This window comes from Periplaneta americana, chromosome 9 (assembly GCF_040183065.1).
Source record: "Periplaneta americana isolate PAMFEO1 chromosome 9, P.americana_PAMFEO1_priV1, whole genome shotgun sequence".
NCBI lineage: Eukaryota > Metazoa > Arthropoda > Insecta > Blattodea > Blattidae > Periplaneta > Periplaneta americana.
This window is the reverse complement of record NC_091125.1, coordinates 40,988,332-41,004,559: the sequence shown is the minus strand read 5'-3', so window position 1 is coordinate 41,004,559 and position 16,228 is coordinate 40,988,332. Positions and strand designations below refer to the sequence as shown.

Below are 16,228 nucleotides of genomic sequence, written 5' to 3'. Positions count from 1 at the left end.
TCCTTCTGTTTAGCTAGAGGGACACGTCGAGGAGGTTATCTGATTGGGCGAGCATTTCCAGTGTCGATGCGGTGCTGAACTGTCTCCGTTCTCCTGTAGTCATTTTCAGACAGACTGAACACGTCCTGAAACTCTGTCAATAGATCGTGGACTTGTCTTCTTTCTCCTTTGCTTAAATTCTCCCTCAGTTCTCGAGCAAGCTCTTTCAGTGATGGGTCTAGTTCTCCACGTGGTCGCTGACGCTCCTCTTTACCCCCCAGAGACGTCACAGACACTACCGGCTTGATGCTACCTAGTACAGTTCCACTAGGCACCTCCTTGTCCCTATTGGTGGCATTCAGGACCCTCACCAGTACCACCATCTGGTTTGGGAGTAGGGATCTGGCCACATAAACCCCATCAGAGTTATTTGTGACTCGAGGAGCAGGTTTCTCTTAGGCTGTCCATCCACTCGTGCTGTCACCACCATCTCGCCTGCTGGGATTATCACTTGATTCTCCAAGGTGAGTCTGCTGGCCATGGGTTGGTCTTCAACGTCCCTCAGGAACATTTCATCCTGACCAAAATGGAGGATATGGCGCCGGACGTGCACTGTCGCATCGAAGATCTGCATGGCGTCGAGTCCCAGGATGACGTCTTCTGTGATGTTGGCGACGAACACCCACATCTCCAGTCTCCTCTTCCCCAAGGTCAAATCCAGGAAAACCTCTTTCTGGAAGGGCAGGCTCTCGCCTGAAGCAGTATGAAGCTCGTATCGGCGTCCTCTCAGGTAGGCCACGCACGACTTCTGGCCTGGCAATAATGAGCAACCAGTGTCTACCAGTACTCTGTATGGATGGCCTCTTATCCATCTGTCAGCAATCAGCCCAGCGTCGCATCTTCTGTTAATCGTCTTCAAGATCAACGGCGCCAATGTGCCCCTCCTCGCATCGGCCCCTTATAGTTTTCCTGTCTATGGCCAGATCGGTCACGTTCGGTTGGCGTTCCTCGACGTCTGCCGCTGCGACGCTCCTAATCTGGTGCGATGCCGAGACGTTAACTGTCAACTTGGCCGCCTCCATCCTGAGGGCAGCCACCAGAGCTTCGTTGATGGCGTGATGCTCAGCCAAGAATAGTTGTTGTCTTATCTCAGGGTTGCAGACTCCGCAGCCGAAGGTGTAGGCCGCCTCTCTAGCGACGAAGTTAGGAGGTAGGCTCCTGAGGGCCCTATGGGCCAGTTGTCCACCGCCATCGCAAATTCTTGTAGGGACTCACCTGACTGTTGGACCCTCGTTTTCAGTTGGGTCCTAAATGCTGCCGCAAGTTGATGGTCACCATAACGTCCCTCCAAGGCCTCCATTATCTCACCAGCTGTCCCCTTTTCTGGGATGCTGTGAAGAATCTCTGACGCCTGTCCCTGAAGCGCGGCCAGCAGCTGAGTAGTTTTCTCTGCCAGCGTCCACCCATTATGCTCTGTGATAGCCTCGAACTGGCTTCGGAATATTTCCCAGGATGTCATTCCGTCGAACTTTGGCGTCTTGACGTTCGAATGTCTGGCTGGAGGCGTCGATTCCACACAGCCACTATATGGAGTCCTTAATATTGTGGTCGATTTTTCCATGGCACGTCGAACCTCTTCAGCAATTATCTGTTTCTGTTCTCCATCCTGACGATCCACTAACGCGATTATGTGCTTGTTTTCTTTAGCATGTCGATCCATTAACGTGAGTATATGGTTGTATTCCTCAGCATTTTCATTCAGCAACTCACTCGTCTGCTCTTGACGATGCCCAAGAGCGCGAATTTTGCCGTCGAAATGGTCTACGTCCTGTCTTAGTTCGGTCACTGCTTTATTTACAGTTGCGAAATTATCGTTTAATTTATCGAAATCGGCTTTAAGTTCATCCTTGACGATGGTAACAATTCCAACCACTTGCGTCGAAATGCTACCAATTTGCGTAATGACGTCATTAATGTGCTTGTTCATGTTGTTCATGTCGCTTTTCATGCCTGCTTTTACTTCACTTATGTCGTTTTTCAGTTCCACGATGGTTTGCAGGATCTGATTTAGGTTCTCCATTATGTAAACAATGTCGCACTTCTGACACCAAATGTAACTTATATTCAATTATAATGTGACTTTTATTTCAACTTCAAATACACACCCGGCAACAATGGGTATTCCACTCAACACTGCAACACAGTAGTCGTTATTACACTCTACAGTACGACAATGATTATTCACGTGGATTATTGAGAACAATGTACTCTAAATCTCAACTAATGTTCACAAAGCACTGTACAAAACAAAACTGTCAGTTCACAGTTCATTCGCCTTGGCTAGTTCTTCTAGCTCACTCACTAAAGTTCACGGTACATCGAACCCCAAGTCTTCCGGATACAGTTCACTGCACTTCGAACCCAAGACTTCCAGATAAGGTTCACTGCACTTCGAACCCAAGACTTCCGGATATGCCGCACTCGCCTGGACGCTGCCACAGTTGCGGACCTACTCAAGTTCACTGCACATCGTTCAGGTTCACCTCACTCCAAGGCTTGAAGACTAGCTAGCTCTCTCACAGCTGACAAACTAAATTTTTTGTGGCTCACTTGCCCCTCTTCATTTATTAAATCACACGTTCTCGATCGTTCTGTGTCGCGAAGCCTCTGAGTTTCCACAACATTTGACTCCAGACGTTTCCCTTACGTCCATCCCCTTCACTCCACGCCGGGCCTGCAGCTCTCTCCTTTGCCCCACTGCGCTTCAACGTCCGCCGAAGCCCAAGTCCCCACGTCCCCCCCTCTCCACCAGACGCGCGCGTAGACTACCGAGGCAACGAGAATCTTCCAGCACAGTTGCCACAATATTAACATTTGTCACAGAACACAGAGTTAAACAGAAACAATAAGTTAAATATTAGCTACAAAAGTGAAAGCTGTATTCTCACATGAATTTGTTGCGTGAAATACAGCTTAATGATGCAAAAGATTACCAAAACTATTTCCGAATTAGTGGCAGTCTACCTTAGGCAAATTACGAGGGTGGACCCAAAAGTAACCGGAACCAAACTGTTGTGCGCGCATGCTTTGTAGTTACGAGTTGTGCTGTTAGTTTGGGGTCTCCCGCGACCTTCAGTGAGCTGGCGTCAGTCTGAGTTAAGTGGTGCTGTGTTGCATTCTTGTTTCAACCATTTGGCGATTAGTGAGATGGCCAACCACAAGGAACAATGAGTGTGTGTGAATTTTTGTTTTCTGTTAGGGAAAACTGCAGCCGAGACTATTGGGGTGCTTCGGCAAGCCTTTAATGATGATGCTTTGGGGAAATCACAGGTCTATGAGTGGTTTTCCCGTTTCAAATCTGGCAACATGTCAACTGAAGACATGCCATGCTCCAGGCGTCCTTCGACAGGAAGAAATGACGAAAACATTGCCAAAATCAAACGTGCAATTGATGAAGATCGTCGAAAGACCATGACGAAGTTTCTGAGCAAATGAACCTGTCAAGGAACACAGTCCAGCGAATTTTAACTGAAGATTTGCACATGAGATAGGTGTCTGCAAAATTTGTTCCACGCTTGCTCACAGATGACCAAAGAGAAAACCGTGTGAGAATTTGCCATGACTTGAAGAGTGAAATGCAGAACGATCCAAATTTTCTTAAAAAAAAAATTGTGACTGGGGATGAGTCTTGGTGCTATGGGTATGATCCAGAAACAAAGCAAGCATCGGGCCAGTGGAAAACTTCAAATTCACCACGACCCAAGAAAGCATGTCAAATGCGATCCAATGTGAAAACAATGTTGATTTGTTTTTTTTTTATGTGATGGCATTGTCCAGAAAGAGTTCGTTTTGCCAGGACAAACAGTGAACCAACATTTCTATTTGGATGTGTTACAAAGATTACGAGAGTGTGCGACAAAAACAGCCCAAAATGTGGAGAAATGGGAACTGGTTGCTTCACCACGACAATGCTCCAGCCCATACAGCTCTGACAATCCAACAGTTTTTGACAAACAACAATGTGGTGCTTGTGCCTCATCCACCCTACTCACCTGATCTGGCTCTGTTGAACTTTTTTTTGTTTCCACGGATGAAGAAATGTCTGTGCATTAATGCAAATGGACAATACTTTGAAGGGGACTAAAGTACTGTGAATGTAGAGTTCAATAAAAATGCAAAAAAAAATAATAATAATAATTCCTGTTATTTTTGGGTCCCCCCCCCCCTCGTACTTTGAATGTTACTGTACATCCCCTTTCAGTGAGGCAGAATACAAACATGAGGACATGTTTATCAGTTGAAGTGAGGCTGGTTGTAACACTGCAATATCTTGCAACTGAAATGAGTTTTGAAGATTTAAAGTTTTCTGCTATAATGGCACCATCGTCTATCAATTCAACTAAAAAATGTTGTGCCTCATTTGATGTAGCTCAACAGGAGAAATGCAGAATGACAAATAATTTTATTAATAATGCAATAACTGTTTATTAAATACAAACAGAAATTTCAGATTCAGGTTCATTCCTCCATTTATGGGGAGAAAATTGTCAGTAGATTGCCATTATGTGCAGATAACTCAGTTGAATAACCTATAGTGTTAAGTCAGTTTGTGGACTAGTACTGGTATATGCATAGAGAGAGGAATTGAAAATGGTGTTGTTGAGAGAAAAAGGGACTTCTGATTTCTTTAGAAATATAAGTTCATGAAGCACTCATGATGGTTCATATCCATCATCTGTACCAGTTCCTTAGCATCTCGATGCTATTATCTTCTTTAATTCCTTCCGATAATACTATTTATCTTTATCTTCACACCTACATGATTTGCATCAGATTTAATTTTCTTAAACACACTCAATAATCCGTCAAGTGCTGTATTGGTTTTTTTATTCACATATGACACGCTGGATGAGTCCCATAACACAGATAACATCTTGTTTAATTCTTTGAAATGTTGCAATATTTTCAGGTTTTCTGACTATACTCCACCTAGAAGATGTTAGCACATGCATCATCATCCATGGCTGCTCCTTAGAAATACTGACGGAAATACTGATAAGCACCTCTACATGGTCAGTATAACTGTCAGGATCTCTATCACTCTCTGCAACATGCCCGAAAATCAGGAAATTCGGGTCTCCTTCAGTACTGGCTGTCATTCTATCATTCTAGCCCACACATGATCAGTACTACTGTCAGTATTTGTATGGTCTGCATTAAAATACCTAAGTGGCTTTAAATATATGTATTTTTTAACTGTCTACAAAAATATGAATTTATCTGTGCTGTTGACACATTAAAACAGCGAATTTAATGTTATCCACTTGAAACTCCTGTATTTACAGCACTTCTGCAATATTTGTAGGTACCGGTACCATTATGAAGAAATTACGATTTACGATGTATTTTCAACTGTTATACTGTTATTCTCCATTACATTATATGAATTCGAATGTTTTTCTTATTTATTGTTGTACAATTTCTGATGACTCCATTTTAAATGATTGGTTTGGTGACAGTCTGTTAGAAGTGTTGTTATTGTGTTTATTTTCGAGATGCTTTCCTACTAATATTGAATAATTTAAGATGTCTAAAGAGAAATGTGTGGCGAAGTTATTTAATTCAGCAGCGAATAGGAACATCACAACAAAGTGGTATAGTGCCAAGCATGCCAAAAGCAAGTAGTGTTACAGTATTTTATATATTAAGGAAACATATTTTCCTAGAAACAGTAGAATGAAATGTGTTCTTAGGCTTTCACAATGGATATAATCAGAAACAGACTTTTGGGTATCCCACCATGCACTGGAATTCAACATTTGCAACATTTTGAAACTAGATACAGGTTGCATCAACAGGATAGATAGGTATGATCAGAAGGGTTGCCGATTGCTGCCTGCTGAGTTCACTACATCTAACTCAGTCAGAATATTTTAGTAATTTATTGTAACCAAGACAGGAGCAAGTAATTTGTCTTGTATTTGGTTTTTTCCTTCTAATTCAGGATCAAATACAATTTGTGGTAGTTCCGTAGGCATGGAGTATACACGAGAATAAATTGCATTTTACTCACATTAAAGTTATTTTTCTAATCCTTTAAATTCCTTAAAGGATAAAACAAACAAATCTGTAATTTGGTATACCTAAATGAATTTTGCATTTAGTCTTCCTATTGTACTAACATAATACATAAATTTCAATTCTGAATTTGAGATAATTAGACTACATGAAAGTATTTTAAGAATGTGGCCATTAAAATGAAGAAAAAGCTTCCCAAATATAACTTTACACATAGAAACCTAAAAAATAATAATAATACATTTATAGTTTTATGGTAACTTCCTAGGTACTGTTGCAGTTCATATTCAATAACTCAAACTTCATTTCGATAATGTCAATCCTCATTTGTGACATGCAATTAATTACAGCTTTAAAGTCATGCATATTGCTGTAGAAACACAAATCATTTCATCATTCAGAGAAGATGCCTTCAAAAGTCTGCAGAAGCATCTGAATTTCTTTCTTTTTCAAAATCGTAGTAATTCATACAGCAACTTAAATAATGAAATAAATACAAAATTTAAGTACCCGCCATTAGTTAAAATATACTGTATACGGGGTGGACAATTTATGTGGATACTGTACAGTATCTCCAAAATTAAACGTTGTAGAAATAAATGTCTTGAATAAAAGTTGCTTGATATTGTGGGGGAAAGTAAATGCCATTTGTCGTGTTTTATTTGGAGGACGTTGTGATGGTTATTTTAGAGTCAATTTCATTTTTTTAAATAGGAACCTACATTTTTATGTTGTTTTCTCATTCCTCATAAAAAACTAAACAACTTTTGTATGAAGCACTTTGCAATATTTGTTCTTACACCAATGTAAATAACAACAAAAATTATGAATGGCTGTGTACGAAGTGCGCAATGAATGGTTGGAACCATTCGAAACAGTCCAGCATCACAATAGGCGAGGAGGCAATGAGACATTGTGTCCGTTGTTTTGTTTAGGTACTTTCCACGGTAGGACGGTTTCCTTGTATCTGTCGTTAGTGTACTTGCAGTCACCTTCGAGTCCAGGTGGATCCACTGGTGGTACGTACCTACAATTAGTGATTACCGAGTAACAACCATCAGTTCCATGCAAGTCGTTTAAAGGCCCATTCACAATGAAAATTAAACATAACCGTAACATGAACACAGAAGTTTGCGCCCAGGCTACCAAATGGGATCATTCACAATGATTCACATAAGCACTGACATAAACATTACCGTAAGACATTAACATGAAAGTTTGCAAACTCCTAACTTTCATGCTTATGCTTACGTGATTTGCAAACAGAACACAATCGTGGAGCGCTGAAGTATACAACAGAATATGCGGAAATGGCGTCGTTGTTATGTTTCCATGGTTACCAAGTATGAAGGCGCACATACGAAATGCTTGTGTCCGTATTCGAAGAGACATGCTTTTACGTACACATCAGTTGTTCATTCACAGAGTTGGAAAATGCGTTGCAGTAGAAGGGCATCATTTTGAACATTTATTACGCTAAGGTACGATGCTTATGAAATAATACTGTACAATACCCATACAATGGTGATACTCTGTGTACCTACCTTTCATCAATGTTTAATTATCTACACCAGTGAAAGAACCATGTACTACAAAAGAATGGTTTTACAAAATCTGTTTATTTTGTGATGAGGAATAAGAAAACAAAATAAAAAATACTGGTTCCCATTTAAAAAACATGCCTTGACCCTCAAATGACCATCCAAACGTTCTCCAAATAAAACACGACAAATGGTATTTACTTTCCTCCATAATACCAAGCAACTTTTTTTATTCAAGACATTTCTTTCTACAATGCTTAGTTTTGGAGATATTGGACAGTATCAACTTAAATGGTCCACAAATGGTTACAAAACAATGGACACAATGTCTCATTGCATCCTCGCCTACTGTGATGCTGGACTGTTTCGAATGGGTCCAACCATTCATTGCGCTCTTCGTACACAGCTATTCATAATTTTTGTTGTTATTTACGTTGGTGTAAAAACAATTATTGTAAAGTGCTTCATACAAAAGTCCTTCAAATAAAACACGACAAATGGCATTTACTTTTCCCCATAATATCAAGCAACTTTTATTCAAGACATTTATTTCTACAACGCTTAGTTTTGGAGATATTGTACAGTATCAACTTAAATGATCCACCCTGTATATTATTACATTTTTTTTTTTTTCCCAAGGAACTGTTATTAATTCAACCCTGTACTATCATAAAATAGAGAAATGGTATGGGAGGAGACTGTCTACAGAAGATATTACATTATGCTGTCAAATGACTGAAAACTGTCAAGAAGAGCAGAAGTTACACACCTAAAAGATGTTTTTCAAGCTTCTCTCATGTTAAATTTGTTTCTCTTACAATTAACACTTACCTGTACAGTAGTTTATCTTATTTGCAGATTTAGTATTTGAGTAATTATAAAATCCAGTCTTCTTTGACAGTCATGCAATATAAATTCCTTTAATAACAGCTTAATAAACAAAATTCTCAAAAATCAAAATAGTAACTAATATTATTACATCTGAATTGCATTTCTAACATATAATACTACTTACAATAACACTAATGCATGGTTCACTTGTCTAGTTTTATAGAACAAATATTGACATACTTATGACATCACGACCGACTCATTCAATATTAAATAATGCATATAGAAAAACATTTCAAATGGGACAATCTTATATTAAAATTTACTGCATATGCAGGGTACTTTGCAATTACTATGCTCTTCATAAAAATGAAGCTCCGCAACCGCAGGATGAAGTTCTGAATTGATTAGCAGACAAAAGAAGGTAGGAAGTTCAATTTATGGTTTATTAACTATCAAACCATCTATTTGTACAAAATATTGACATTTGAGAATACATCATCAGAACTCACCTGCACAACAAAACACAGTAACAAACACAAACATACTACATAGTACAAGGCATAGGAGTTAATGCAGTGGCATCCTGCGGAACCAAAAGCGTGCCCTGAAGTCATCTGAGCATGTGAGGAATGCAGGAGCAGTAGGGGAATGTACGATCAGTCTCACTGGGCCATTGTGTCCTGCAAAAGCACAAACTCTTATAATACTCTTTCAACAGTATCATATCCATTAGAAGCTGAAACAACTGTGGTTACTTCTGTAAAAATGATATGATCTACACTTTTATTAACAATGTAAAGTACCAAAGAAACTTAAGTCATCTATTTGCACATGAAATGTATAAACAAATTTTTACCAAACGTGGTACAAATAGATACAGTAACGTGCAAATTATCCGAACACGACATATTTTTACATTTTCTGTCATTGTTGGTCTCACAGCTGCTCATACCGCTTTAATTGACATCTGTAGTACGTGTAATTCCATTGTTGAAGGTCTGTCGTTATTATTTTTTTATAATATGTGACATTTTGCCTGTCGTTTTGTACTTATAAGCATTTCAGTTGTGTTGAAGACTTAATAATGCAATCCTGTGTACATTCTGTCGTCTTCACAAATGGATACAACTCCACGAAAACGGTCTAAAATTATAACATTAGCAGAGCATTCTTCTATGACACAGAGGCAAATTGCTGCAGAATGTCACATCGGTTTGGCTACTGTTAATTCAATCATAAAACGATACAGGGAGACTGGATCCATCACACCTCAGGAAAAAGGAAACTGTGACCGGAAAAGGAAGACTTCACCTGCAGATGATCGTTTAATTGTCAGGAAAAGTAAATTAAATCCTAGACTAACTGCTGTCGACTTAACCCGCGAGTTAATGGCTACCACTGGGGCGAATATTCACGTCACAACAGTGCGGCGTAGGTTTTGGAAGCTGGACGAATGGCTCGTAAGCCTATTAAGAAGCAACTGCTAACCCCTGTTATGTGCAAAAAACGCTTAATGTGGGCAAAATTACATCAACACTGGACAGTGAGTGACTGGAAGAATGTACTTTTTTCCGATGAGTCTCATTTCGAGGTCCACGGCCACCGTGTTTCTTCGTACGGAAAGGATCCGAAGCACCCAATTACCCCTCTAAAGTAATGTTTTGGGGTTGTTTTACACATGAAGGGCCTGGAGCATTAATACCTATCAAAGGAATGATGAATTCTGACAAATATATTCACTTATTGGAAACCAGAATCGTATCCCAGCTGCAAAAATCATTTCCGGATGGCAGAGGTGTGTTCCAACAAGACCTGGCACCATGCCATACGTCTCGAAAAACTACAGAATTCTTCAAAAAGAAGAATATTCAGGTACTCCCCTGGCCAGGCAACTCACCCGACATCAACCCCATTGAGAACTTGTGGTCAATTTGCAAAAGAAGAATGCAAAAAATGGATTGTTCTACAAAGGAGAAGATGATTTCTGTCCTCATTGGTGTATGGTTTCGCGATGAAGAAATGAAGAATATTTGTGGGAAATTAGTGGAATCCATGCCAAATCGTCTCGGAGCTGTTATTAGGAACAAGGGAGGCCACATAGATTACTGAGGTATGTCTTAGATCCTTTTTTTATCCCGTTTGAGTGTTTTTGCATAAGTAATTACATTGTTCGGATTAATTTGCACGCTACTGTACACTGTTTCCTTGAATCTGAAATAAATAAATGCAAATAAATACTAAAGTCTGAATTAATTATCTGTGATTTGCATATTTACATACAAGTGAATCTGTCTACAACACAATCGTTCTTACTTTACAAATCATGAGTAAGGACCGTATTTTTTGTTGAGATAAAATGGGTGATTTTGGTATTGTGTTAAATCTGCGGCTATTTCTGCAGGTATTTCGTGAAATAAGTTGCCAATAATTAAATGTATCATGTTATGTTTAATATAAAACTTTTTTTGTATGCATATCACATAATATTAGCATTGCCAACATATAAACGTGATTTATACATTGTCCGCATGAAGATTTGTTTGATAGTCAGTGAATATTTTCGTGTATGCAGAAAAACCCTTCTCACTGTTCACATTAAATGTAGAGAACCACACTTCCTGCAAATAATTCGCATCAAATGCATTGTGGTTCTCTACTAGTCCCCACAAAAACCTCTTCACATCACAATATAGCCTCCGGTGCATAACATGCTGCAGATGACTACAGAAATAGATCTTTTTTCGATAACCATAGAGATAGTAAAAGTGGGTGTACACAATATCCATAGAGAAAATAGAGAAATTTTTGGCATTGCCAAGCAATTGACAAATTGACAGAAACAAAAGTCAGAAAATGTTTTTTAACAATATTGAATCAAATTTTTGTGCATAGTTCGTAACTTTAGCAATAGAATGAGTATATTTCGTTGTTATTGACATATTTCGCACAATGGTTCAAATTTATGTTATTTCGCGAGTTTGTTTTGCTTAAATATGTATTTTAAGTATCCAGAAGGGTAAATATAACAATGAAGTAATTTTGGAAAATTTTGCGCATATTGCTATTACCAAAAAATATGGTCTCTAATCATGAGGTATTAGATTAGCAACTTTAAAGGTAGTTCCAACACAACATTGTGAGTTGAAGATGGCTGAAAGCGTCTTGGTACATTAAAAATTCGTAACTGTAATGTATTCAGTTTAAATCACGACAATTATTTTGTTTCTAAGTTTCAATCTATATGTGAGCCAGTGCTTGAAGTGAGCTGGTATGAACCGGGTACACAACTGAAACCTGGGAAATGAGCCGGTATGGCATACCTTTAATAAAAGTGATAAAATGTGAATTTAATATACCTAATAAGTAATGTAAATCAAAATCATCTACATAGGTCTGTATATTATAACCACAGACCGACACAAAGACCATGCAACATGCGGCAAACCATCTCCTGCACACTGGGCAGTCAAGTTCAGTCACTCTGTAGGAATGGTTGTGTTGATGTTAGATTGCGTGTTATTCTTCTGATTGTGTTAGTGAAGTGTTTAGATTTAGGAGTGGTTATGTTGACATTAGAATGCGTGTTATTCTTCTGATTGTGTTAGTGAAGTTCTTTAGACTTAAAGAGTGGCTGTGTTGACGTTAGATTGCGTATTGTTCTTCTGATTGTGTTGGTGAAGTGTGTTTAGATTTAGGAATGGTTGTGTTGATATTAGATTGCGTGTTATTCTTCAGACTGTGTTACTGAAGTATTTAAGTTTAGGAATGGTTGTACTGATGTCATATTGCGTTATTTTTCTGAAAGATTTGTTGCTCACATGGCACCACAGAAATTTACATTAAAGCTAGGGATTTTTACAGTAGAGTGACTGCATTGCAAGAAAATTTCCTAATGATACCGTTTCACATAGGAACAGCAGCAAAATACCACTCCTAAATCTATATCTAAACACTTCACTAACACAATCAAAAGCGTAACACGTAATCTAATATCAACACAACCACTCCTACAGAGGGACTGAACTGGTCTGCCAAGTGTGTGGGAGATGGTTTGCTGCATATTGCATGACCTTGGTGCCAGTAGCATGCTACTCAGTCAACCTACATTATGTCAGTGAACATTCTGTAGTATACAGGCCCATATGATATGTTTTGATTTAAGTTACTTTTTAGGTCTGAAATCTTCAATTTTATATATACAAACTGAGAAGCAACCAGTAAGTTAAAAATTTCAGATAATTAGAAATGAGGACAAAACAAAGAAGACCTAAATCAGAAGTGCCAGCCAAAGCAATTTGTAAAACAAACTGCAGAAATGAACTGAAATACAAATTTATGATTCTTCTTTTCAATGGTACTGATGTGCGTAGTAAATAGACTAAAAGAACTTTTGGTGACCCCATTTCTTTATTATATTTTTCTCTCTTCAAACTTAGCTATAATAAGATCTGTAAATTAAATTACACAATAAACATTAATTACGTGTTTAGACAATTTTGTAAGGCTAAGGGCAGTATTCAGGAACATCACTTCAACTTAACTTTCACTTACATCTGACTTTAGTAGGTAGAAAACAAAAAATTTGTATGCACAAAGACAACTTTCTCACTACTCAACTTCCATCTCCTCGCCTGTGTCCTGTTTTTCTCGTTTCCATTTCATTTCAAAAAGAAATATTGGTGAAGTCACAACAAATATTTCGTAAATTTCAGTTAATGGAATCCAAATAAATTATGCTTACCTATTTCCATTATTAGTTTTGAGCGAATTTTATCATTTATCCATGGTCCAATTTTCTTTAATATTATTTGCTAAAAACTGATTGACACACATAAATATGAGTTGGTGGATTCAAAGACAAACACACGTATATAGCCTAATAATTTCATAATACCTGTTCCTTTTCAGAAACCAGTCCAAAAAATCTAAATCAGAATCAGAGACTGGCCTAATGTTATCCCGAATTTGTGATGTGCAACACATATACTCACCAAGAGATAGAAGCTGCTTGCGGGAAGCATTGCGCGAATTCCACGCACAGAGTGAAGTTGTTGCTTCATCTGGGAAGAGTACATAGTCCTCAGTGTGATTGAAGACTGCCTGCGCCTTGTGTTCCTGCTTACCTGCAAGGAGTTCAGCTCCAATTACAGTATAGAGAAAATCTACTTCCTTATTTATTTAACATATCAGCTACAAGCTAACATGGAAACTGTCAATGAGCTCATGATGAAACCTGCCCTCAAATTGCGCACATTATTAGATCTCATAGAGAGACACAAAAAATTTGCTGCTCATACTAACTGTAAGGTTGCGAAGTTGAAACCTGAATAAAAGACTGTCGAAAAATTTCGTTGCTCCCAGTCTTAAGCAGATAGTGCTCATGCAACTAGCATAGAATGTTCAGTACACAAGCTTATCTTGCATGTCATGTGACCAAGTGGACTTTCATGACAATGGAAAAGTTCTCTTAATGTAACATTTAAAATAAATTTTTCACACCCTTACAGTTAGTATGAGCATTTTTTTTATATTTATCTGCTGTAGAGATCTAACTTCGAGCAGCTTCACAGGAAGTCTCGGCATGAGCTTATTAAATTTCCTTGTAAGATCTAAAGAAAATTACAGCAAAAAAAAGTTTCTCTTCACAAAAAAGCATTTCCTTACCAGTGGTGCCAGCTCCAGTATAGGCGATCAGACACCGACTAGTTGAGAGTTCCCACAGCTTAATGAGGGAGTCTTTGCCTGATGAGAGGAGGTACTGCAAAATGAACAATGAACACATTATGAGGTAAGATATCTTCACAGGCCACTTCTGTTGCTCATGTGCTAGCATGCTGATCTTTCATTCAAGCAGCCGGGCTCGACCTCTGGCCAGGTCTTCATGGAATTTGTGATGGATAAAGCAGACACTGCAAAGGGTTTTTCCTGGGTACTCCCATTTCCCTCTACCATCTGCCAATACACTCCATCTTCCCCTTACTTCACCTATCATCTGCAGTAGTTAAAAGTAAGCTGACATTAAGTCTTGAGGATAGTATGGGTTTCTGATGCTGATATAGGAATGACTTGGGGCTCCAGGCCCTGGTACTGATCTGAGGATGAAACCTGGCTCTGTCATGGCAGAGGCAGAATGGTTAATCTGTCAACATCAGATTCACGAATACCACCCGGACCACCTGTCAGACTTGGACAATCATTGCATATACATGTATAGGATGCATAATGGACCAATGCAATCTAAGTCCAACCCTCGAAAAGTCAAGCCAGTCAAAGGTATCCTCACAACACTGTACTATGTTTATATTAACTTTTAACATGGAAGAGAGATGAAAATGACGTGAACGGGTTTGTAAGTCACTTCATATACGCAAAAAATTACCTAAAATAAATGTAAAAATTTCCTAATTTCAATATATAAAACGCACGTAATACATCTTAGTACTAACATGAATTAACAAGTTCCCTTAGTCTCTGCCATACCTTTCCATTTTTGGAAAACCTAACAGAACACACTTCAGCACCATCATGAGCCTTCAGGAATGTGTTAACACAACGATTTGAGACTCCATCCCAAATCTTGATGCTTCCATCTCGTCCAGCTGATGCATAGATTTTTGCATCTGGAGAATATCTAAAAGAAAAAAGATCAACTATTACTAATTACACTGAAATCAACAACAACAAAAAACTATATTCCCAATGTTTCTTCCTATGTATATTGAAAGCATATACACGGCTAATTATAGGCATAAACGTGAAACAAGATTATTAAAACTTATCTGAAGTGTGTCTGTGTATATCTAATGTCTATCCACTTCACTTGCGTGATTCAGGTTCCGCATATTGCGGACAGATGGCAGGACTGTGACCCATTTTCAATTTGTACACCACTTCAGCAGGTCACGCTATACATGATGTGTATCTGTGAAGAGTTATGTTGTGTACTAGGGTTAATGTATGTGTAAGTATTCGCGTAAGTGCAGTGTAAGGAATGGATAAGGATGATGATGAAAGTGACAAAGGGAGAAGGGGAAATGTTTAAAGTTATAAAAAAATGTCTCTATTGATGTAGTTTTCCATCATGAATATGCTGGTGGGCACATTTTTCCATGGTGCTACTCTCACCGGATAAGTGACTTATCACAAAAGAGAGGTAGAATGGTGCTGAAGGTTTATGATAACTGGGGAGGAAATAAGATATGGCTCTTTGAAACTGGTACTATTGCAGCATTTGCCAGGAGGGACTTCGGAAACAACAAATACCTTACTTACTTACAACTTACAAATGGCTTTCAAGGAACCTGCAGGTTCATTGCCACCCTCACATAAGCCTGCCATCAGTCCCTATCCTGTGCAAGATTAACCCCTCTCTATCATTATATCCCACCTCCCTCAAATCCATTTTAATATTATCCTCCCATCCACGTCTCGGCCTCCTCAAAGGTCTTTTTCCCTCCGGCCTCCCAAATAACACTCTATATGCATTTCTGGACTCGCCCATACATGCCACGTGCCCTGCCCATTTCAAACGTCTGAATTTAATGCACGTCACTGTTCGTTAACAGAAAACCACAATTTAAGTCACACAGAGTTAGTGTGCACTCAATGTTGGTTGGTTGACAGTTGTCAGCCCACTTTGAGGTCTGTGGATATAGAAGGAAAAATTGGATCGGTGTCTGGTGTGTCTGGTAGAGTTCCCGGGTAGCTCAGTTGGGAGAGCGTTGGTACATTTAACCAAAGGTCCCGGGTTCGATACCTGGCCCCGGAACAATTTTTCCCTCGAAATTATTTGTCTG

At 38.8% G+C, this 16,228-nt stretch overlaps 1 protein-coding gene across 1 annotated transcript in view; it reads right to left on the bottom strand.

Annotated features, from left to right (window-relative positions):
* Positions 1 to 8,857: 8,857 nt before the first annotated feature.
* Positions 8,858 to 16,228, bottom strand: part of CstF50 (cleavage stimulation factor subunit 1 Cst50) — a 33,400-nt gene continuing 26,029 nt past the window's right edge. The window contains exons 6-9 of the mRNA XM_069834540.1: positions 14,913 to 15,063; positions 14,097 to 14,190; positions 13,424 to 13,555; positions 8,858 to 9,112 (exon numbers count right to left, since the gene is read on the bottom strand). Coding sequence (XP_069690641.1) covers positions 9,000 to 9,112; positions 13,424 to 13,555; positions 14,097 to 14,190; positions 14,913 to 15,063 — 490 coding nt within the window. The 3' untranslated portion in view covers positions 8,858 to 8,999. The remainder of the gene's footprint in view (positions 9,113 to 13,423; positions 13,556 to 14,096; positions 14,191 to 14,912; positions 15,064 to 16,228) is intronic.